The 22,813-nt window shown below is 41.7% G+C and overlaps 1 protein-coding gene across 7 annotated transcripts in view; it reads left to right on the top strand.

Moving 5' to 3' along the window:
* The first annotated feature begins 3,392 nt into the window (after positions 1-3,392).
* Positions 3,393-22,813, top strand: part of Prdm2 (PR/SET domain 2) — a 118,272-nt gene continuing 98,851 nt past the window's right edge. For 3 of the 7 annotated variants that reach the window (XM_078025314.1, XM_078025316.1, XM_078025317.1), the window contains exons 1-2: positions 3,423-3,499; positions 19,059-19,132. In XM_078025314.1, coding sequence (XP_077881440.1) covers positions 19,124-19,132 — 9 coding nt within the window. In that variant the 5' untranslated portion in view covers positions 3,423-3,499; positions 19,059-19,123. Of the gene's footprint in view, positions 3,500-16,580; positions 16,673-19,058; positions 19,133-22,813 lie in introns of those variants that run through there. The other 4 variants (XM_078025322.1, XM_078025318.1, XM_078025315.1 and 1 more) reach the window with 4 other exon arrangements.

Raw genomic sequence — 22,813 nt, forward strand, 5'->3', positions numbered from 1 at the left:
CAGTATATTGCCTTAGTGTTAAGTGCAGACTGGTGCTCACTACAGGTGACCTCTCTTCCCTTCTTATCATTAAGTTCCACCACTGCTGAGAATCATGGATATGTTGTGAGGTTGCAGAGGTTTTTTTCATGGAACTGAGCAGCCCAAAGTGTCTCTTGCACAATAAGATGTACCTCTCATCCTCAAAGTTGCTATCTTTGCACTTCATTCACACCTCTCTAGTCAGAACCCAGAGTGCAGGTGTTTGCAGGTGTGATTGCTAAAGTGTGACTCCTTGCTGGGGGCACATCAAGCTGCAGAAGGAAGGCAGGTGGGAAGGGCAAGGTGAAGAAACCAAAAGACATGCTAACCTTGTTGAAAATCATTTGCAGCCACAGGAAAGGGAACTCAGTTCTTCTGTTTTTGTTTTCTAAGGCAAGCAATGTGCTGTCTGATCAAAAGATGAGTTGATTTGATGCAGTTTCTCCCAGGCCCTGGGTCCCCTTCCTCTGATCTTTAATAGGTATTCTGTATGAAAGTCCAGGAACAGTATTTAGAATGGTCTCTTAATGAAAATATTGTTAAAAAGTACTTCTGAATGTCTACCCTGAGTATTGAGTATGTTGGAGAGGAACAACTAGTTGTTGGCATGTGTGCGGCGCTATTGCCTGGCTCCTGGCCCAGCTTTGGTGTGTGTCCTCGTGCAGGTGCACACACACAGACATGTGTGAGCACTGGGGGTGAGGAGGTTGCTCACTAGGGGGCTAACCTGTCTAGGATCAAAACCTGATCTAGTACTTCTTTAGGCAGATTCTTTCATCCCTCCTGGGTTGTATTCCTCAGTCGTACATGAGCATAGTGCTTATCACACAGGATTTTCGTGAGGATAAGTGAGAAAGTGCATGTAAAATATCAAGAACTGAACTCAGTAGAGAATAAGTACTGTTATCATTCGGGGAGTTTGAAGTCCACTTACATTTTCGTTGGCAATGTGCTGTAAACTCTTTAATCTCAGTTGTAAAAGCTTTAATCTCTTTAGGAGCAATGCTGCAGGCGTCAGGCTGCTACGCTGAGCAGGAGCCCTGGGGTTCCAATTATAACCATATGCTGTCTTTTAAATACACAATGTCTGGGCCACAACATATTTGCTTTAATCCATCCACATCCAGAGCAAGGGAGAAGACTTTTCCCCACCATAAAAACATCTATTTATCAGAGTGCAGTGGTGTATGCCTGTAATACCAGAGGCTGAGGTAGGAGGGTGGTAAATTCAAAAACAGCCTGAGCAACTTAGAACCTGTCTCAAAATAAAAGGTAAAAAGGCCTAGGGTTGTAGCTCAGTGGTAGAGCTCCCCTGGGTTCAATCCCCAGTACCCCGCCCCTAGTCCATTTAGTGTTGAACACATACCACATACTGATCTGAGTCCTGGGATGTTGTAGTGATTGAGATCATGTCCTCTACAATAGCACCACCACACAATGGAAGAAACTGATCAGAAGCTGTGCTAGGTGCACTTGTATAGAGTGGAGTTTCATTCACATTGTAGATTTAGACAGTATATTTAAAAAGAATTTTTAAAAAAATATTTTTAGTTGTAGATTGATACAATACTTTTATTTACTTATATGTGGTGCCAAGGATCGAACCCAGTACCTCACAAGTGTTTACCACTGAGCTACAACCCCAACCCTTTTTATTTCGGGACAGGGACTCACTAAGTTGCCCAGGCTGCCCTTGAACTTGTAATCCTATTACCCCACTAAGGAAAGAGTTTCTGAAGATGTGACTAAGTGACAGGGAGTTTATCCTAGATTATCCGGGTGGGCCCTCAATGCAATCACATGTACTCTTACAAGAGGGAGCAGAGGGAAATTTGACTAGAGCAGGTAATTTGAAGATGGAGCAGAGAGAGATGAAGATGCTGGCCTCAAAGATTAAAGTAATGGGAGTCCCGAATCAAGGCATGCCCGCAGCTACCAGAAGTCAGAAGAGGGAAGGAGGAAGTGTGGCCTTGCTGACATCCTGACTTTAGCCCAGTGATACTGATATTTGGTTTCTGGTTCCACAATTGTTAAGAGAATAAATTTCTGTTGTGTTAACCTGTCAAATTTGTAACAACAGCCCCAGGAAACAAACACACCCAGCCATTTGGAAGGACAACCACTGACCATTCTATCAATCATTTCTTGGCACTACCCTGTCTTGTTCTGATTCACCACATCACTTCTAACTTAACATTCCTTTATTTTTCTTTAGTGTGCAATTGAACACCAGTCAGCCTATAGCTTTTCTTTTAAAATGCTGATTTGTAAGTCAGTGTTTTGATGGTGGATGGCATGGTGGGGCCTTTTTTCTTTTTTTTTCCCACCTTAGATGCTTTTGATACGTAGATCAAGTTGAAAGGCATTAAGTTAAGGAGTGCAAAAGACAAATGATTCATACGACTTCATATTAGTGACTTGCTTGCAGGCATCCACGAGATGGACAATCTCTTTTCCTAAAAGACTGGAAGAAATAAACTTTTAAAGTGTGACTTCCTTTTCCCTTAGGATGTGCCGGCCCTGTCAATTTTTAAGGCCTTAGTCACACTGATTCATTCACTAGAGTTAAGTCATCAGCTACAGCATCATCCCTTCACAATAAGACGACACAGGGACATGCGTTGATGAACTTGTGTGCATCAGGGGGCTCATCACATCTCCGGACAACGTCAGAGGTGCATCTGCACTGAATTAAAAGTCTGTTCTTTAGATTGGGTCCTTCCCACGGAGGGCAAGTGTCAGCGTCTTCCTGATGTCATCTGCACAGGACACCTTATCTGGACGTGCTCAGTGCTTCAGATACCACATCTAAGTGACCACTCCAAACTTTCTGCCTCACTGCAGCTCCGGATTCAGGGCTCCCCCAGACCCTCTCTCCCATCCAGTTCAATCCAGTTCACCTCCGCAGGGCCCCGCGCCTCGTCCTTCAGAACCTGTTTGCTCCCTCTCTGCAAACACCAGGTTCCACAGGGACAAGGCCACTGTCCTTGGACCGGTGCTAAGCGCAAGGCGGGCAGCCAGCGAACACGCCTTCGCGATGGACGGGCAAAGCCGTCCGCGGGGCCCGCCTCCCTGGAGTTTGGTCTTCCCCGGCGAGGCGACAGCGGGGCCCTGGACGGCGGGGCCCTGGACGGCGGGGCCCCGGCCTGCGAGCTTCCCCGACGGGTACGGGGCGACCTGTCGGCGGCCCTTCCCTCCCACTCCGCTGCCTTCGGGAAGGCCGCGGAGTCTTCGGTAACTCAGAATCGCGCGGAAAACGCCCCAGTGCGCCCGGGGCCACGGTGCCGGCGAGGGCGGCCGGCGGTGGAGTGGGGCCGAGGCGCTGCGCGCGGTCGGGGTCGGGGTCGCGGAGGCCGCGCCGCCGCGACGTCACTTCCGGTCGGGGCCAAGATGGCGGCGGCGAGGCGCGGGCGCCGGGGCGGGCGGAGTGGCGGCGGCGGCTCTCGGCGCGTTGAGGCGCGGGGCGCGGCGGGCGCGGGTAAGAGCCGGCGGGGGAGGGCGGCCTCGGGGCCGGCGCCGGGGTCCCACGGGGAGCGCGGCGGCTGCCACACTCCGGGGGCCGGCGGCCGCGTCCCTTCCGAGGTCCCGGGCGCTGTGGGCCGGTGGGGCCCGGGAGCGAGGCACGGTTCGCCGCGTCGGTGGCCCCGCTGGCGGGCGTCGGGCGGCGTCCCGGGGTTCCTCCCTGCCGACCCAGGGGGTCCCCGCGGCGAAGTTTGGGGCTCGCTTTGTGGCGGAGCGGCGGGCCCGGGGCGCGCGGCTGCAGGGCCGCCGGGGACCCCACGTGGGCTCCGCGGCTGTCCCGATTGTCAAGTCGCCGTCCTGCGCCTCTTTTGTGTTCCCGCTGAGTGTGCCCTGCGCGTTTGCGTGCTTGGTCTGTTCCGTGTCCTGCGTCTTTGTGTTTCCTGAGTAGTTTTCGTGTTAGAGATTGTCTCCCAGGATGTCTCCGTGGACCCTCCGGCGTGTGTGTGTCTCTGTGTGTGTGTGTGAGTGAGTGACAGATGTGCACTTCTGAGTATGTTAACACATTTGTTACTAAAAGCAATGTGTGCACCTTTTTCTGAAGGTGGCAAGCGAGACATGGAGCAAACCTAAGAGGTCAGGCCGCCAGGATCCCTCCCAACCCACGCGGGAAACACCCAGGGTCTTGCAACCCTATGGCTGTGAGCAGTGGGGAAAATCCCCCAGTTAACCGGGAAGCCCCATTTCCCAAGCCTGCGCTGCTGGAATCCTGTCCCTGTGCAGAGATGCAGTTCCTGCTGGTCCGAGCTATGCATCTAAGGTTGTGTTGAGGGTTTTTTTTTTTTTTTTTTTTTTTGTGTGTGTGTGTGTTTGATAAGCAGAACGCCTATTGCTGAATCCCAGTAACTTGTTCTTAGACCCCTTTAATGGGACACTGAAATGATTGTCTCTAGAACAGTTATTGTCCCCAAAACATGACTAAAATATATAGAGGTTTTTGTTACTCCAGTTTTATTGTTACAAATGACTGCCTCGATTAATAGCAAATGGAACCTTTCCCTGTTTCTTTTATCTACAATAGCACAGATTTCGTTTCAGTTTGATTAGTTTTGTTCATGTATGAAAAAAAAGTAGGTTCCTTTTTTTTTTAAACATGATAGGAAATGCGTGTACAGATATTAAGGAGGGAGAACTGAGACATAATCACGCCCTTTTCCTTTAGTAGGGTTCTTTTTTGAGATGGCATGCAACTAACTGCCTCTTCATTCTCCAGCCTTTCTTTTCCTAGTGGATATCAGTTTAGCTTTGAGAAAAACCTGTAAAGATCACCTTATTAAACCTCCCTCAGTTCAGGCCGTGGAAACAGAGATGGAAATTCACAGTGAGAACTAACACTCATCTGCATTTGCTGTTAATTCAGGACTCTTTTTACCTGACACATCTTTTCTGCTTTGATTGAACTAAACTAGTACGTTTGAATTACTCAGGAAAATGTTAGGAATGTAATAATAATACATTATTATTGCTTAGTAAGTGTTTGCTTTTGTCAATTTCGAAGGTATTTTCTTTCCTGGAAAAGTTGGTATATTTATTTGGATTTGTCTTATTTTGTAGGTAGTGCCTGAAATAATAAAGTTTAAATTTGTAAATACGGTATTAGTTTTGTAAGTACAAAGCATAAACAAAATATTTTCACAGCAGAACAGATGGAAAATAGAAAATCACAAAGAAGGGATAGAAATTGATTATAACCTTCTTCCTCTTCAGGTAGCCATTGTTAACATTTTGGCAAATTCTCACCTGCTAGTCTCTCTTGGTGTCCATATGTCTATTCTTAGTCATATATATTTATGTGTAGAACTTGGCTTGCATTTATGCAGGATTAGTATTGTGTATTGTGACCTGTCTTCCCATATGATGCTATATATATCAATGCCATTAACTATTCTTCACTTTGAGTCATAACTTATTAATTTCATAATGATCTGTAAATGTTTCTAAAGCCTGAGATTTTCTTTTTATTATTAAAAATTTTTGAAAGCTTTTTTCTATTGTGAAGTTTTATAATCTTTTGAAAAATGTGCAAAGTGTAAATTCCGCTTCTAAACCTCTAAGCATTTTTTTTTTTTTTGTAGATACTGTTATGAGGAATAACAGTTTTAGCTCCCTGTTTTCTCAGTTGGATTTTGCAGTTACTTAAATATCTCTACACACATACTCATTTGAGCATTATTTTGTGTTAGATGTTTATTTATTCATGGAACTGTTTCTTTAAGTCTCCTTTCAAGTCTAGATCTGATTTACAAGCCTTCCAGATCTTGTTAAATCAGAGTTTCTAGGATGGAAAGCACCTTCTGTTGTTAACTAATTTCATCTCTTCTGAGTAGCTTTTCCTGTTATTTTTTAATACCTGTGCTGGTGGCGGGGCGGGGCGGGGGGGGGAAATCAAAATCCTAAAACCAAACTGTGGAATTTCACTATAAAACTCCACAGTGGTGAGTACAAGAGGAGTAGATGGGCATTGAGGGAGGGAATTGTCAGACTTGAATGGAGAGGGGTAGCTACAGGGAATTTCTGGATAGCTGAGAACGTTACCTGCCTGCCAGTCGTGACACCTGCTCCCACTGCCATGTGTCCTGTGCTTCATGGTTTGCTGCTGGTCAGGGTGGCATCACCCATTACAGTGTTTGGTTAGAGGCCTGGGGTAGTGTTTTGGCTCTTTCCTTTGAAATTAGAAGTTTGTAGGTAGAGCCATAAAATTCATCTTTGTAGGGTGGCTGAAAGCTGTGGACTCCATTAGTCCTGAAAGCAATACTTAGGCTCCATTAAAGCAGACTCCCTCAGCCTCTGCATTGCTGACATTTGGCCTGGATGATTCTTTGTTGTGGGGACTCTTGTACATTGGAGAATGTTTAGCAGCTTCCCTACCCTTGAGATGCCATTGGTACTCCCCCCTGAATTGTGACAAGCAGTAGTCTCCAGGCTTTGCCAAATGTTCCTGGGGGGGTGGGGGGCAGAATTGCGTATAACTACTGCATTAGAGAAAGATTCATCTCATCTGACTGGATGGTTGAATCAGTGAAGCAGTTTATCAAATCCCACAGAACTTTTAGACAGTATGGTTTATATCTGGAAGCCGGGGAAAGGTCCTCCTCTTCTGTCCATGTTCCTTCCAGCTTTGTCTTTTGTGACTTTATAGAGTGATCACTTCAGCAGTCTTCCTTTGGCAGTCTTGTGACAAGAGATAAAGCAATGTGAAGTGTCCTGGAGATTATGAAGGATTTTTCATGACATGATACCAGCATTCTCAGTATGCAGATTAATTTTTATTATGAAATTTAAATAAATTGCATGGAGTTGATACATGTTGAATAATTTAAGCCTGTGGTCCACTATTATAATGCTGGACATCCCAGAATAACTGTCCTTTCTTCCTAGAAAATGGGACTTGGTGAAGCAGCCCCTTAAAGATTGATGGTACATGCCAAACTAGTTTTTCTTTTCTTTTTTTTTAATATTTATTCTTAAGTTTAGGTGGACACAATATCTTTATTTTACATTTATGTGGTGCTGAGGATCGAACCCAGTGCCTCATGTACGCTAGGCGAGCATTCTACCACTGAGCCACAACTCCAGCCCCCAAACTAGTTTTTCTAAAATTTCCTTTTCTTTCTTTAACAATCAGTTTGGGGTTATGCACAGAAATGATGAATTTGTCCTGAGGAAAGGTTTACTTCTGAAGTGCTTACCTAACTTTAACTCGGCACATTATAACTTAAAAGAGAGTTAATGATCTTCATGGAAAACATGTGACATCAATGCACCTTGTTCAGGGGGAAAAATAGAAGTCACCAAATCTTTGCTTGTAATCTTTCTAAGTATAGAAAATATAGATTGAATTTTGTTATTGGAGTAAGTAAAAAGTATACAAAAACAGATCTGCTGTAGGAACCACATTTAATAATGGGGTGGTGTTTTGAATTACAGAAGAGCTGAATAATTTTGCTGGTGTGAATGCATGTATCATTTAATATTTTTTCTTAAAAAGAGTGTCCTTTATTCCCCTCCCCACCTCCCTGAAGCATGAATTAGAGTTACTGTGTATAGTAGTAAATCTGATTCATTTGGAGTGAAATATAATATAATATAATATTCTTCTCAGTACCATATAGTATTTATTCTTGGAGTCCTGGCTCATGTCATACCTCTGCTATGCTTTCATTTATTAGTCTTTAGGAACATGCCAGAAAGGAGGTTTCACTGAACACTTATATATTTTCCAGCCATTTTGGTGAAGAGAATATTCTGTAGCTCTTGCAGTAAATCACATGTTAGGTTGCTTTGAAAGAGCAGAATTATTTCTTGGCACAGCTTGTCTGAAACATGTAAAGCCAAGTGCAGCTGTTAGGTTGATTATAGTGGTCAGCCAATCTGGAAATTGGGGAAACCCACTCGGTTTTACAAGCACTTGTATAGTTTCTAAGACTATAAACTTTGGTGAGGAAATTCTGTGTACTTTCAAATATAAATGATGCCATCAAAATTTGAAAAGAATTGTGAGATGGATAAGTCCTGTTATGTACATCAGTCTGAATGCTGTACCTTTCTCAAATCTTACTAAGAAAATATAAATTAAGCTTATTTTGGAGTATGATTGTAAAAGTGACATTCAAGGTGCTTCTTACTCTGAGACTTATTTTAGGGACCTTGCCATAATTCAGAAAATTCCAGTTTTAAGGCATACCTGCAAGTAAGAATTTTGAAAAGGGGTGCTCTTGGATTAATTTACATTCTTAATTGTTAAGCTCTGATACCTTTTGTTAGAAGACATTGAGCAGGAGATTGATGCCATCTGAGGGCAACCTGTAGTGATTTAACCAACCTCGATGTAAAGATGACAGTCTCACAGATGAAGCACAGCTGAGTGGGGGGTCACTTGTCCCCTCTTGCCTCTTCCTATCTATAAACTGAGTATAACCATTGCTTCTCTTTCACTGGGATGTTTTGATATGATAGGTAAAGAGCATGCAAGCAGCATGAGGGACTTCCAAGTTTTGAAAAACATTAGTAATGTTCTTCTTGGAGATGCCATGGCACAATTATTGTTGAGAGCAACTTTTGCAAGTTATCTCTCAAGTTCTTAGGATTTTTGATCCTACTAGTACGTTCCCTTCTGGACATAGAGAGAGGGTGGTACTATTTTTCTAATCCTTTCCATGCCTTCCACAAAGCCAGAGGTTCGTGTCTTCTACTCTTCTCTCAGGATATTTATCCTGTTGACAATTTCTTTTTCTGAGCCACCCTTTGAGACTGAAGACTTGTGAATCTCTAACTGAAACCCTGACTGGTCTGTGTGGGGACAGTCTTTCTTTCCATCCATGGATGTAGCTTTCCATGGAACGTCTGGCCTCCTAGATCCCCCTGCAAGAGCTCCCCACTGTCCACTTTAGTCCCATCCCTGCTCTGACTGCTCTCTATAAAATGTCTTCAAGATTACTCTTCCCAGTGGTCACCCCGCATTTCTGGACTCATCCTCACACCTCTTTGCCTTGTTGAGTTAGCTAACTCGTTGTGCCAGTTCCTCTGCCAGTTCCTCTGCCAGTTCCTCTGCCGCTTGGACCAGCTCTTATCTTCTCGCAGCTGTCGCCTGCGCCTGCGGTTCAAACCCTATTTGTGTATTAGTTTGGAATCTTAATGGACCTGTCTTCCTGGCTGCTTACTTGTCACCTACTTTATCACTTGTTTTTAAACTTAATCTTGTTAAAAAATTAGATTCTGTCTGTGGCACTCCCCCAGTCAAGAACCCTGCCTCCCATCCCGGTGGCCACAGCCGCTTTCTTGATTGGCGGTCTGGAACCCTGGCTCTTATGCACGTGTCACAGGCTCTGCTTTTCAGTAATTCCTGTTCTGCCTTTTGCTATAGACCTTCAGGGCTTTGGGAGTGGGATAATAAATCCTCACACAGTGTCTGAGGAGGCCCTGCAAGGTCAAGTTCAGATTTAACCTGGAGTTCAAAGCCCCTTGCAACTGTCCCCATCTATTTTATTAGATCCATACTGAAGGCACATTGTCTTGCCGGCCATAGCAGACAAACATCAGAACAATCTGTCATGGTTTTATTGAGAATGGTTAGGGATTTATTTTTACCTTGAAATAAAAACTATGAATAACTTGTTTAAAGGAAATATGTTTTCCCTTAAAATAATAACTCATTTATGTTCAAGGGCTTCTTAAAATGTGAAGGTGATGCACACCTTGCTCTGCAAACAGTAGGCATAACTGATTTTTGAAAGCTTTTGAGAATGGAAGTAGTTAACGGATTTAGCTCAGATTATTTATACAAGAGTTTCTCCCTACCAAATAAAGAATACCTTCTAGAATCTTGGGTGAGTCTTGTACTGATTGAGTGTGCCTGGCATCTCTGCAAGAGGGTGAAGTATTGGCGCTGCCTGTCGTGGGCTTCCAGTTTGCTTTGGGTTGTTCACCTGGGACCTCAGGAAGCCTCCCTGTCACTGACATGGGGTTACCTGGAAAGGGAATTTTCCCGAGTTCCCTGTTGTGTTGGAGGAATTCCAAGATCTCGAGCAGCCACTGTAAGATGACCAGATTAATGCTGTGAGAGGTTAGGTGAGAAACAAGTACTTGGGTGACAGGACCAGCACAGCCACAGCTGTGTTCTGCTGAATTTTCAGGGAAATCTCAAGTATATTGCAGAGGTCCTGAAAATCTCTCAGTTTGCAAAGTTGAATCACAGAAGCAGTAGTGGCCTTGGCAACTCTGATGGGAAAACAGTAACTCAGAGCAGCTGAGTGTTCATTTGGGGGTAGGAATTGTGGGGTGAGCTAACACTTGTTTGGATGTAGACATTTGAGTGTTAGTAAAGAATTGACTTAATTTTCCTTTTATAAAATACTTAGATGTTTTCACAAGTGTAACTTTGTTTTCACAAATGTCAGAAAAGTATCTTTTATTGAAACTTTGTTTTAGTACTGATGCAGAAGACACAGTCACAGGTTACATTGTACTTCTGCTGGGAGCCAGGGCTATAGGAACCCGAGGGCCCTTTTTACAGCAGGCCCCGAAGGGAAAGCGCTGGTATTCTGCCCACCCCCACGGCTTTGTGTTGATTTCAGCATCTATATCTCTTGGCAGTTAGTCTTGAAAATAAGGAAAGGGAATTAACTTTTTAATTCAAGGGTGTTTTGATGGGGTGGATTTACCTCATCCAGGAAAATGGACAGTAATTCTTTTGTTCTTCATGCCATGGGGAGGAATGTCCTACTGTTAGGGAGAGGTAAGATGATATATTTTAATTTCTTTAGAGAAGCTGTGTGTGTGTGTGTGTGTGTGTGTGTGTGTGTGTGTGTGTGTGTGTGTGTGTATGTGTATGTGTGTATTCATATAAAATTTGCGGGGGGAGGGGGTACTGGGGATTGACCTCAGGGGCACTCAGCCACTGAGCCACATCCCCAGCCCTAGTTTGTATTTAGAGACAGGGTCTCACTGAGTTCTTAGTGCCTCACTTTTGCTGAGGCTGGCTTTGAACTCTGATCCTCTTGCCTCAGCCTCCTGAGCTGCTGGAATTACAGGCATACGCCACTGCAACGGCTGAAGCTGGGTATTTTTAATTAGGGGTTTAGAGAGAATTACTGTAGAAATCCTAAACAAAGCCTAAAATTTATGAAGTAATGAATTCTTTGTTCAGTGCAATATGACATAGGTGTACAAATTTAATCAGAAGGATGAGGACATATTTAATAGCTGTTTATAATATCAGATAAATAATAAACAATTAGCAATTGAGTACATTTTGTTGTAAGCTTAGCTCTTTTATTAATGATGCTGGGAACAGTATTCTATCTTATTTATTTTTTTGTGGTGTTGGGGATTGAATCTGGGGCCTCAAGCATGCTAGACAAGTGCTTTACTACCAAGCTGATTCCTATATCAGGAGCAGTAATTTAAAACAAATTTCCCTCTATTTCCCCTACCCCACCCCACTCCCAGGAAAGGAGGAGATTTCTGGTGGGGAAAATGCAGATTCGTGGTGCTTTCCTAGCATATCAGCTTGTCTCTTATTTGACATTGTAATATGGTGTCATTGAATTGCTCAAGGCCCGTTGGAGCCAGAGGGCTGTTGATTTCTGAACTCTGTAACTTACATATTTTAAATTGAGCTTTAATCATCCTCCCCCCCACTATAGCTGAAAAGCCCCTTCGAACAGTAGACCCTCCATTTTTCCAGTTTGCTGCATGTTTGAAAAAAATTCTCCCAGCTGGAGTGAACCCTCTAAGCCTCACTTTCTTACTTTAGTTTTGCCACTTTCTACTCTGTGTGTTCAGGGAATCAGGTCCTGGGGCAGTTGGCTTGGTGTTCTGGGTCTCATTGAGGAAATGATGTTGAAATAGGAGAAATTAGTTGTTTGTGAACATCCCATTCCTGTGTCTCTTCATTTTTATTTTTACTTATTAATTTTTTTTTGTTGCAGTACTGGGGATTGAACTGAGGGGCACTGTACTAGGGAGTGACTTCCCCAGTCCTTTAAAAAATTAAAAATTTTCAGATAGTGTCTTGCTGAATTGCCCAAGCTGGCCTCTGACGTGGCCATCCTCTTGCTTCAGCCTTCCGAGTTGCTGGGATTGCAGGCATGTTCTTCACAGGCTTCTGTAGGAAGAGCAACTCCTCGTGCTGATCTCTGTGTTACCACTGTCTTTGGCCTTGATGGAATCATTCTGGGGGATGAGAGACAGCAGCCATTTCAAGCAGGGTCCACACCCTCCGATTCAGCGTTTGCCTAGTCTTTGCTGTCATCTCAGTCTGTTTCTCTTTCACTGCACAGTGCTCTCCTTAAAAGGATAAACGTTTCACGTTTGATCTTTCACTCTAACTTGATAACAAAGGCTACGTTTTCAAAGGAAAATGAGGCTGTATATTTTTGTGTCCGACTACATGATTACCCCTATGGAATTATATTAATTTGGGAAAGGAAAACGAATGACTTCATTTAGCAAACTCTGGGCAGACTGAATATTTGTGATTTTGCTTAGTTTAAGAAGTGGGCACCACAGGTTTTCAAAATCATATCCAGAGTTTATAGGTTGTAATCTGGTGATTCCACTTTTTTTCTTTTAAAAATACTTATTTTATAGTTGTAGTTGGACACAATACTTTTATTTCACTCATTTATTTTTTATGTGATGCTGAACCCAGGGTCTTATGCGTGCGAGTCGAGCGCTCTGCCGCTGAGTCACAACCCCAGCCCCTTCACCCTTTTGGTAAGAATTATGAATGATGGTTTTCTGTGAGAATACATTAATAGTGTTTGTAAATTGATCAAATCATTTTGAGAACTTAACATGGTCTAGTCATTTTAAGTTTTCTAGACGTTTCTGGATTGCAAGAATCTTTTGGTCAGGATAAGGTCAAGTAGGTGTTAGACACTAAATTCACTCTGCTGGACCCTTCATAGTGTCTGTATTTGCTGCAATTATATTTATTTGCCATAAGAACTACTTTATGTAGTGATTAATTTTAGAATATTTTTCTTTATTTACCCTAAACTTTCGGAGACTTCTTTCACAAAATGTCATTTTAAAACTGTTTTCTTGTATCTAGTCCATGTTTTCATTGCATTTTTGGTCTTTTAAATTCAAAATAATTGTACAACTTCTCCTACTTGTTTCTGTTTTACTTGTTTCTTTGTCCATAATCTTTATAAGTCTTAAAAGTTCAATACGGTCTTCGATTCTTGATGTTACAATGTGGAATTTTTTGTGCCTAAAAGTAATTATACAAAATTAGTATCAGTGACTTCTAAGTAGCATTGCAAAGTTAATTGCAGTATTTTCCAAATAGCCACAAAAGATCTAAACCTATCCTAAAGAATAATTGTAAAATCAGCGATTTAGAGATGACTGTGTATATCAAATAAAATGTTATTAAGTATTTTTTCAATTCTCTCTTTCCTCCAGACTTGAACTATTCTTAAAGAATCTGCTTTTTTGTTTGTTTGGGGTTTTTTGCCTTTCATATAACTTTGTAGATTTTACAAGTCTGCAAAGGTACACGGACACAGTTTAGCTGGTGTTGTGTGATTCATAGTGCCAGCTGGTTTCTGCTTTATTCAGAGGTTTGGTGAGGGAGATAGGACTTGAGTTGCAGGGTTGTTCAGACCTAGGGATATGAGAGTCCCACCTTTATCTAGACTTTCTGGTCTCTGGACCTCCATATCAGATAGCCCAGCTAAACAGTTGTTCATATTGCCTTGACACTTTCGTGGCCAGTGTTTGAATAAAGTCCGAAATTATTTTATTGTTGCTGTGTTAATACTGATAATTTATAATCAAATCATCTTTATGATAGTAATAGATTAAATATTGGAAAGGATGATTCTGGAATTTGAAAGCAATTTCTCAAAAAGTTCGGTATATACTCAGTATTAAAACTTTAGATATGTAAAAAAGACATCAAACTTACCTTTTTTAAGAGTGTATGCTGTTTGGGGCTAGGGTTGGAGCTCAGTGGTAGAGTGCTTGCTTTGCATGTGTAAGGCCCTGGGTTCAATTCTCAGTACCACATAAAAATAAATAAATAAACATAAAGATATTGTGTCTATCCACAATTAAAAAATATTTTTAAAAAGTGTATGCTGTTAGTATACTATAGTTGGTGATAAAAATTCAAAAGCTCTAAATGTGCATATCTGTCCAATGTACTTTTTCTTCTGCTTCCAGGACTGATTAATATTAACAAGGGGGACCAGGAGGACTACACAAGACATATTCAGAAATGCTCTAGAAGTATTCAAGAATGTTCGATCAGGTGTGGAAATCCATGTGAGAAACTATGTCATAAGCCATGGTCAGAGAAGTTCTGGAGTTTTAAGATTTTTAGTATCTACCATTAGAAGACCTGAGACACTTAATTTCTTTTTTTCCTTTTGATTGTGCTGGGCATGGAACCTCGGGCCTGGCACACGACAGGCAGATGCTTTACCACTGATCTGCATTCCGGCCCAGCATTTAATTCTTTAGCATTAAAGAAAGCATTTCATGGGATGTTAAGGTTTCAATGACAGGTATGGAACAATTCCTCCTTGCCTCTTTACTGACAGGATCCATCATGAAATTTCTCACCTTGGCTGAAATGTTGACCTTGAGATACCATTTGATACTGAAGTGGGTGGGTGAAAACAGTGCTGTGGAGTCAGTACTGAATGTGAGAACCGTGTTGGATTGCCAGGCGCGGTCACAGGGACTTTGAGACTGCTGGAGGAATCTTAAGGAAGTTTCTCTAAAATGGCATTTGGAGTCATGGTTGCTTTAACGTGCGTCCTGGTGCACCACACTGCAGCCAGTTGCCCAGGACTGCAGTTTAGAGGCTCTGTCTGGGAGTGTGCTGGGGGTGCGCGTAGATGTTTGGGATGTAGAAAAGACTGGAGGCTTGGTGGGCACAGATTGCGGAGGACAGTGCTGGAGGCCCATGGTGAAAGGCTCAGTCTCACCCAAGTCGTCCATTCTCATGCACAGTGGTCTTCTGTGGAGACGCTCTGCCTGAAGTCTCCATTTCCTTTTATTTACTTACTTAATTTTTTATTTATTATTTTTTGAGATGGGTTTCCAGGCTGGTCAATAAACTTCTGGGCTCAAGTTCCTCCTGCCTCAGCTTCCCCAATAACTGGGGCTACAGATGTATGCCACTGTGCCTGGCTTCATTTTTTTTTTTTAAACATCCCTTGTTTTTAGTATAGTTTAATTCAGAATTTGATTTGAAAGTGCCACTTGAGACGTCAGTGTCAGATTTGCAATATTTTTGGCATTGGAAAATACTTTAGATGACCATGTTGTGAGTCACAAGGGAAAGAGAAAAAACAAGGGTATTACTGGGCACAGTAGCACGTGCCTGGAATCTCAGCTGCTCCAGAAGCTGAGGCAGGATTGTAAGTTTGAGGCCAGTCTCCACAATTTAGTGACACTATGTCTCAAAATAAAAATTAGAAAGGACTATGGATAAAGCTCAGTGGCAATGACATACATCCCTAACTTTTTTTTTCTTTTTTAAAGGCAGTCTCACTAAGTTGCTGAGGTTGGTTTTGAACTTGTGATCCTCTTGGGCAACCTCCTCAGTTCCAGTTGCTGGGATTATAGGGTTGTGATGTCACGCCTGGACATAGAAGATGATTACACGTGTAATAATCTGAATTATGCTCTAGTTTTTTTAAGTTAGGAAAAAAGTTACCATTCATTGAGATAATAAATCAAAGAGTAAAGTGTTTGAAGTGCTGTACTAGTTATCTAAAATCAGATGTCTGGATATCTTGGTTGGAATAGTGTGTGAGAGCTAATGACTACAAAGGGTGAGGAGAGGAAAGGAGAGAAGGATTAAATAAGGGGAAATCAAGTGAAAAATAGGTGGAAAGAAGGTAGTGCCCTAGAAAGCAGCAGCTCATCCTCCTGTGCTCTTGGGACAAAAATTGGGTATCATCCCTGACTTCCTCTCCTTTCATGCCTCACTGTAGCAAAATCGGGGGCTCCGTTTTAAAAACATCCAGGATCCAGTTGCTTCCCATGTCTCTTCTACCGCTGGGGCCTAGCCAGCATTCACTCTTGCTTGAACTGGGCAGTGGCCTCTAATATCACCTCCTATGTTGACCCCATCCTGTGCACGAGCCACATTGCTTCCTTGTCCCTTAGTTCCTGGTCCCTCCCCAGGAACCCTCTCATGAGCACCTTTTTCCCCTAATGCTCCTTGCCCTGGCTTTGCAGCTCATAGCCCTTTTTAAAATTTTCTTTTCTATATATTTTTAGTTGTGGATGGTCATAATACCTTTATTATATGGGGAGCTGAAGATCAAACCCAGTGCATCATATATGGTAGGCAAACGGTCTACCACTGAGCTACAGCCCCAACTCCATCACAGCCCTTCTTCCCGGCTGTTAGAGATGACTCCTCAGTCCCTCAGACTGGATGGTTGGACTTGCGGGTGTGCAGACAGAGGCAGATTTTATCCCCTGTCTCCTTCTCCCTTGCACTTCATTTTTCTCTAAAGTACTTTCCTATCTAACGCTCTTCTTTCGTTTGTGTTTGTTTACTACAGATCTCCTCCCCTAGAAGGCAGGGATCTTCCTTTTGATCCTCGCTCAAGAACAGGGCTGGACATATATAGGTTCCTGGGGGAGGCAGGAGTAACAGGTGGGTGAGGAAACACTTCTATTTTGTGGAATGAAGTATTGCCCAATTCTAGGGTGGAAGGTAAAGCCAATTAAAATCTTTAAAGTAAATTGTCACTTTGTCCTTTGACAGTATTCAGTGTCCAGGTTGGCAAGTCTGTAGAGACAGAAAGTAGATTAGTAATTGCCTTGCACTGGGATTCGGGGGTCACTGCCATTGGGCACAAGGTTTCTGTTCATACTAATGAAAATGATCTAAAATGGATTGTGGTATTGGTTACACAGCTGTGAATATAAACCTTCTGGAGTTGTGCATTGAGAATACCGGAGTTGTATGCTATGTGGCTATCTCAGTGAAGACGCCAAAATACAAAACCTGAACAACAATGAAATAGGGCTGAGGAGCAGGAGCCAGAATTGTGGCCCTCCCAGCTTGCCTCTGCCTGCTTGCACCTGTCTTGTTGGTGAGGCGCTAACACACTGGTGAAGATCCTATCCCAGCCTGTCCTTCAAAGGTAGCACAGACCTGCTGGGCCTGGGAGCTTCTTGTGTCCTGGTCATGAAGATGGTACTGATGGTGCTGTGAGAAGGAACCATGGTCGAGGGAGGTGGTAAAGCTTGGTGGCTCCTGTTGTACATCTCAGGAGAGTATCTGCCTTGACTGCACATTTTTTTTTGCTTGAGAGACAACTTCCTTTGGCTAAAGTTAATAAACCTACCCATAAAAAGCTTAGTGAGAGAACAGGTGCAACTCCTAGAGCCTTTTCACCTGGGGCATAAGGTATTGCACAGTACCTCCTTGAGGAACTGACGGTAGTTGGGGCCATTTGTGGTCTTGGGGGGTCAGGTGAGCATATCTTAAGCATTATGAGCCTTACCACATTTTTACATTCAAGTATACATTTTAACGTGATAATAATAATCTCAGGTCTCATACAATAGGATTGATTATGTTCAACATACGATGTATACCAAGGACATGCTTATTGTGTGTGAGAAAGATGTTTACTATTAAACTTCAAAGGAATGGGCTTCATGAGTTACCTGCAGGGATCTCATGTTTTACTCACTGAGATTATATTGGTTTGGCTAGCACTGCCCTCTAACAAGATGCAGCGTTAGGGAACACATTCCCTATGCCACTTACAAATTATAGTCCATGTGGACCAGGCCCTGACTTAAATATGGTGCCTTTGCTTGTGAAAGGTGATCAGGTGAGTGTGGTTCAATAGCTCAAGAGAGGAAGGAAAAAAAAATCAGCCATCCTTAATATAGAACTGGGGTAAAGTATAAAATATCAGAGCACAATTTTCTGTGACAGTGGGTAGGCAGTATATACTTGAGCATGAAGAATATCACTAAATTACATATTCCCTGAGTTATTAACAACTAGAAATAGAGTTGCAGTGAAAGCAGAGTCTTGGGAGTTGAGGGAGGAAAACAACTTATTTCAAATAAGTGCATGAAGAAATAGAAGAATCACCCTTAATGGTATATGTGACCATTCTAGGAATGATTAGAATGTTGCAGTGGAAGTCCTACTTCAAGTAGTATGATAACATCCTGTGACTTAGTACGCATTGTAGAAGGGACCATCTGCGTGGATGCTACTCAGAAATGAGTACAGTGGTGCATCAGCTTGCTTCAGGCTGTACTATGAGAAATGTGTCATTAGGCAGCTTCAGAGCTGTGTGAACATCATGAGGACATGTGCCCAGCGTGGCCAAGAGCTGTGGTGTCACAATGAAGCACGAGCTTATAGGACTGCCCTCATGTGTGTGGTCCTTTGTTGACTGAAATGTCACAAGGAAAGAGTTTGTCTTGATCTTTTGCTGTACTATGAATATGTTGAACACTAAAAATTAAAGGAATAATTGTGCTCTTTCTAGACTTCTTTTATTAAAACATTTGCATCTTCTCATTTTTTTTTCCTTTTCCTCAAAAAATATTCCCCATGGCCAGTGTTAGTAAATTCACCTTTCTACCTCAGGGACTTGAAGAACAGAGTAGCATGCTGGGGTCTGGTAATGTTCGTGTGCAGCTCAGGGTTGAAGGCAGAGCACGCTGGCCTGGTATGAGTTAATCCTGGTGCTTTGTGTTTCTGACTATTAACAAAGCAAATTTATTTCTTCTTAGGAGTGATGCAATTCCAAAGCAAAATTTTGATGTCAGTTCTAATGAGTCTGCTTTCGATTGTAGAGTGCAATGATGCCCTAGTAAGGATTAGTGAGAAACTTATTTTGTTGTAGATAATAGATCTGAGACGTTGTCAGCATAGACTGAAGTGAATCTGGCATGCAGTTGCTCTGTGAATGACCCTGTGAGCAGACTCTGCAGTTCTGAATGTGGTTTTAAATCACTGAATTTGTAGGCAGGTACATATTACAATTGTCTGTTTTTCTTTTTAGGGCTCATGTAATCAAAGAAGTTTCTTTGTTGTGTGTATCTTTACAGAACACAACAGGAATTGAAAATGAATCAGGTGAGTTTAAAAATAAAATTTATACAAATACATGATCTAGATGTCAGACCAGTTCTTGATTTTAAAAGATAGCCACACACGTATTCATTCCTCCCAGATTTTCACTTTTGTTTCTTAATGCCATTTATTAGTTTGTTGCTTTCACAGTGTGCATTTGTGGAGTGGAATGTGCTGTGTTTGGTGGGATTGACATTTCTGTGGGTCCCTGAGTAGAGGGCTCATACTTAGGGATTTTAGTTTAACTTTTCTTTTTTACTTCTCCCCTGCCACACTCTACTGTGAGGTTTTGTCTTTGTTTTTTAGCTTATTAAGCTTTCGTTTTAAACACTTTTTATTTTGCAATTTTCCATTGATTGAAAAGGGAAGAGGGAGTTATTTTTAGAGACTGCCATGGCTCCAGTGTAAACATGAAGTATTTTGTCCTTGAAAGTCCTTTTCAGAGAATAAAGAGGACAGATATTGAAAAATAAGATGTGTTTCTTTTTACAGAAGGGTGTGGGATTACCTGGAGATTAAATTATTCTGCTCTAGCTATTTCTATAACCTCAAGGGTGTTCTGATGAGTGGAATCACTTGTGTGGATTTAATGTATTCTTATTTTCTGGTTTCAATATTATTTCATTTGCAGTTACCGAAATTTATGGGTGTCAGAAACATTTTCTCAGAAATCTTCATAAAAATATTTTTTTAATATGCAGGATAAAACCTAAAAATGTGAAGTATGTATTTTTTTTTAGTTCTTTGTTAGAACTCTCAGACTTGAAAACATTTTGTATCCTTCAACTGAAACTTTAGACACTATTTTTATCATTTACAGGTGCTTCTAACTTGAGATCACAAGTCCAATTTCATTAGGTGAGGAAGCTTAATAAATTCAGTTCTGTGTTGCATTGAGAGATGTGAAATTTTTGGAATGGATTCTTTTGATATTTTTTTTCATTACTTTCTTTATCAGAAATATGTTTATTTTAATGCAGAGGACTATACATCATAAAAAATGAGTCTGGCAAACACATGGGCACATGGTTTCTATTCTTTTAAAACATGGCGATTTACTGACTGCTTTTGAAGACAAATTGTTTTTGAAATGGTGAGGGTGGGGTGAAGGAGTAAAGAACAGTGGATTTTCACAGTTTTCATCCAACAAAGTGATGTGCGTGTGTGTCATAGGTTTCATTTATTTTCTGATTCTTGATGTGAACCTGGTCACTCAGAGGAGCTTGCTCTTCTGTTGCCTCAGGACTTTTGTTAGAGGAGTCTGGATTCTGGTTAGAATGCTCTCCAGTGCTTCCCAGGTGGAATCTGAGTGTTGGCTTGGTTCTTGTTGCATCCACATTCAGCACTCATTTGTTTGAGGGGCCTGCAGTTTTAACCTCAGGCTTAACAATGCCTAATTCTTATATCCTGTTGGGCTGGTAGTGTGTTTCGTGTGTGAACTTTTTTTTTTTTTTGACACTTCACACATTTGCTTTAATACTCCATGTATACCAAATGAACTTCCATTTAAAAGAAGACCTCATGCCATTCAAAAGAGTTGCAGCAGTAACCATTTCTCTTTTTGGCTCACTTAACAGTTTCATTCTGCTTTTGACAAGTTCTAATGCCAGATCTATGGAGGGCTGCCTTTGATGTTAAATGCCAGATATCAATGGAAAAGTGTCCTCTTATGTTTCTAATGGTTAGCACATTTCTGATTTGAGTGTAATTTAAATGGTCTGGTAGTAATGAAAGTTTTATTTGGTTTATAAAAATTGCTCACTTTCTGTGACTAAAATTTTCAGCATTTTTGCTTAGGTTTCATTATTGAAAAAGTATTAGTTGCATGCTATTTAGACTTGATCGTTATGCTGTAGCATAAAATCTGTTTGTGTTTTCAAGCGATTGTCCCAGTAATTTTAAGAAATTAAGAATTATTCTTGATAGTTTATAGTTTTCACTTGTGTATTTATTCCTTTCATTTTCAGCCGGTGAAAATAATTAATAAATTGCACTAAAATTTACTTCAAAATAAACCTACACAAAAAATTCAGATATAAAAAAATGTGAACTTGAGCAAGATTAACTTTCGATTGAAATCATGATGATTATTTTGAGGTAGGAGTAGTCTTTCTTGGAACCGATGGGCATTGCTTTGAGCTGTCAGACCTGTCTGATGAAGGGTATGCTGTCTAAGAGAATAGCACAGAACTGTTTGTTTCATGTGTCCCTGCCAGTTGAGGTCAGGGACTGAAGGGTCCTGGGCGCTGCACACTATATTGCTAGCAAATGATTATTTTAGAAGAAAATAGAGTCCAGCGCTTGTCAGTATTATTGGCATTGACCATTGAGGGGCATCCTGAGCTGTCCCACCAGGTCGTGCCAGCTATCCCTGATAGCTTGCCAGGTTTTCCCTTTAAGGCCAGCTATGGGGTTCCGCCAGGCCCTGGAGTATATATTCTTTGTCTTTCTTCCTCTGCCCTTTGTTCCCACTCAGTACTTACTCCTCTCTTCATCTCTAATCCTCTCCACATAGAATTCCAGCTTGCTCTGCATGCAGTGTTGGCAGGTGGAGTAGTAATCACTGACCTCCCCACCCCCATTTCTCATCTTCTCTATTTTCAAATCCTTCCTATTTTTTGTTTCTTTCATTATCATGCTACATCCATCCTGATACAGATTTTTCTCCACTCACTCTGTGGTTACGTCTCGATAAACCCATCATAAAGTAAAAAAATGGTAAGTCAATCCATAATGTGTTGGGTTTCATCTATATTTAACTTTTGAGGTCTTCTAGTCTTTCCTTAGACTTATTTAATGTTGTAATGCAAGTAGGCTCATAGCCGCTTAGAGTAGATATGGTAGAGTTTAATACCATTTGCCCTCTATTGAGGTTGCTTTACAAACTGGACAGGTACTCTGTTAAGCATAGTATGTACATTTTCATATTAATTTAGTCTTTGTAGCCACTCAATGAAGCATAGATATTATAACTTTAATTTTGTGGATGAAATATTAAGGCCCAAACAGGTGGCTGTAGCTTGCCTGTGGTCATTCAAATGGTAAGTACAGCTGTTCTTATAATGAACAGCTCCTCAGATTCCATAGTCAGGTTCTTGGTCACTGTGCTGTACTGCTGCAGTAGGGTAAATTATGTTATGCCGAGGGAGCAAGCAACTTGAAATTTTTGGTGGCATAACACAGCGATGATTTATATCTTGTTCTTGCCACAAACCCATTGTGGACTGGTTTGGGGCTGTGCTGTTGTACTCATTCAGGAACCAAGGGTGATGGAAGTTTGTCTCCATACACAGCACCCTGGTGTGCACTCATTGGTACAGTCATGCTGGCATCTCTAACTTAGCACTTAGATCAGGGGAGCAGTGTAGTGCAATTGGGTGCCTCGTAGCAGAGGAGAACTGTGACATTTAAAAACAACCATGATGATTTTACATCAAGTACTTTTACTACTAATTCACTGAATTACACTTAGATTTTTTTTCAAGAGTCTTTACACAGTGCAAATTGTTATTAGTGTGTCAGTTTAGTGGTTTATGATTGCATTATCTCTACATCCTGATTAGTAATCTGTTACTGCTGTTTACCAGTAGCAAAGCAATTTAGCTTTCTAAGCTTGTTTCAAAGATTAGTAAAATAACCAAAGGAGCTTTTAATCACTCAGTGTGACAAATTCAACCCTGAGAG

The sequence above is a fragment of the Ictidomys tridecemlineatus genome, chromosome 11 (genome assembly GCF_052094955.1).
Source record: "Ictidomys tridecemlineatus isolate mIctTri1 chromosome 11, mIctTri1.hap1, whole genome shotgun sequence".
In the NCBI taxonomy this organism is placed as follows: Eukaryota; Metazoa; Chordata; class Mammalia; order Rodentia; family Sciuridae; genus Ictidomys; species Ictidomys tridecemlineatus.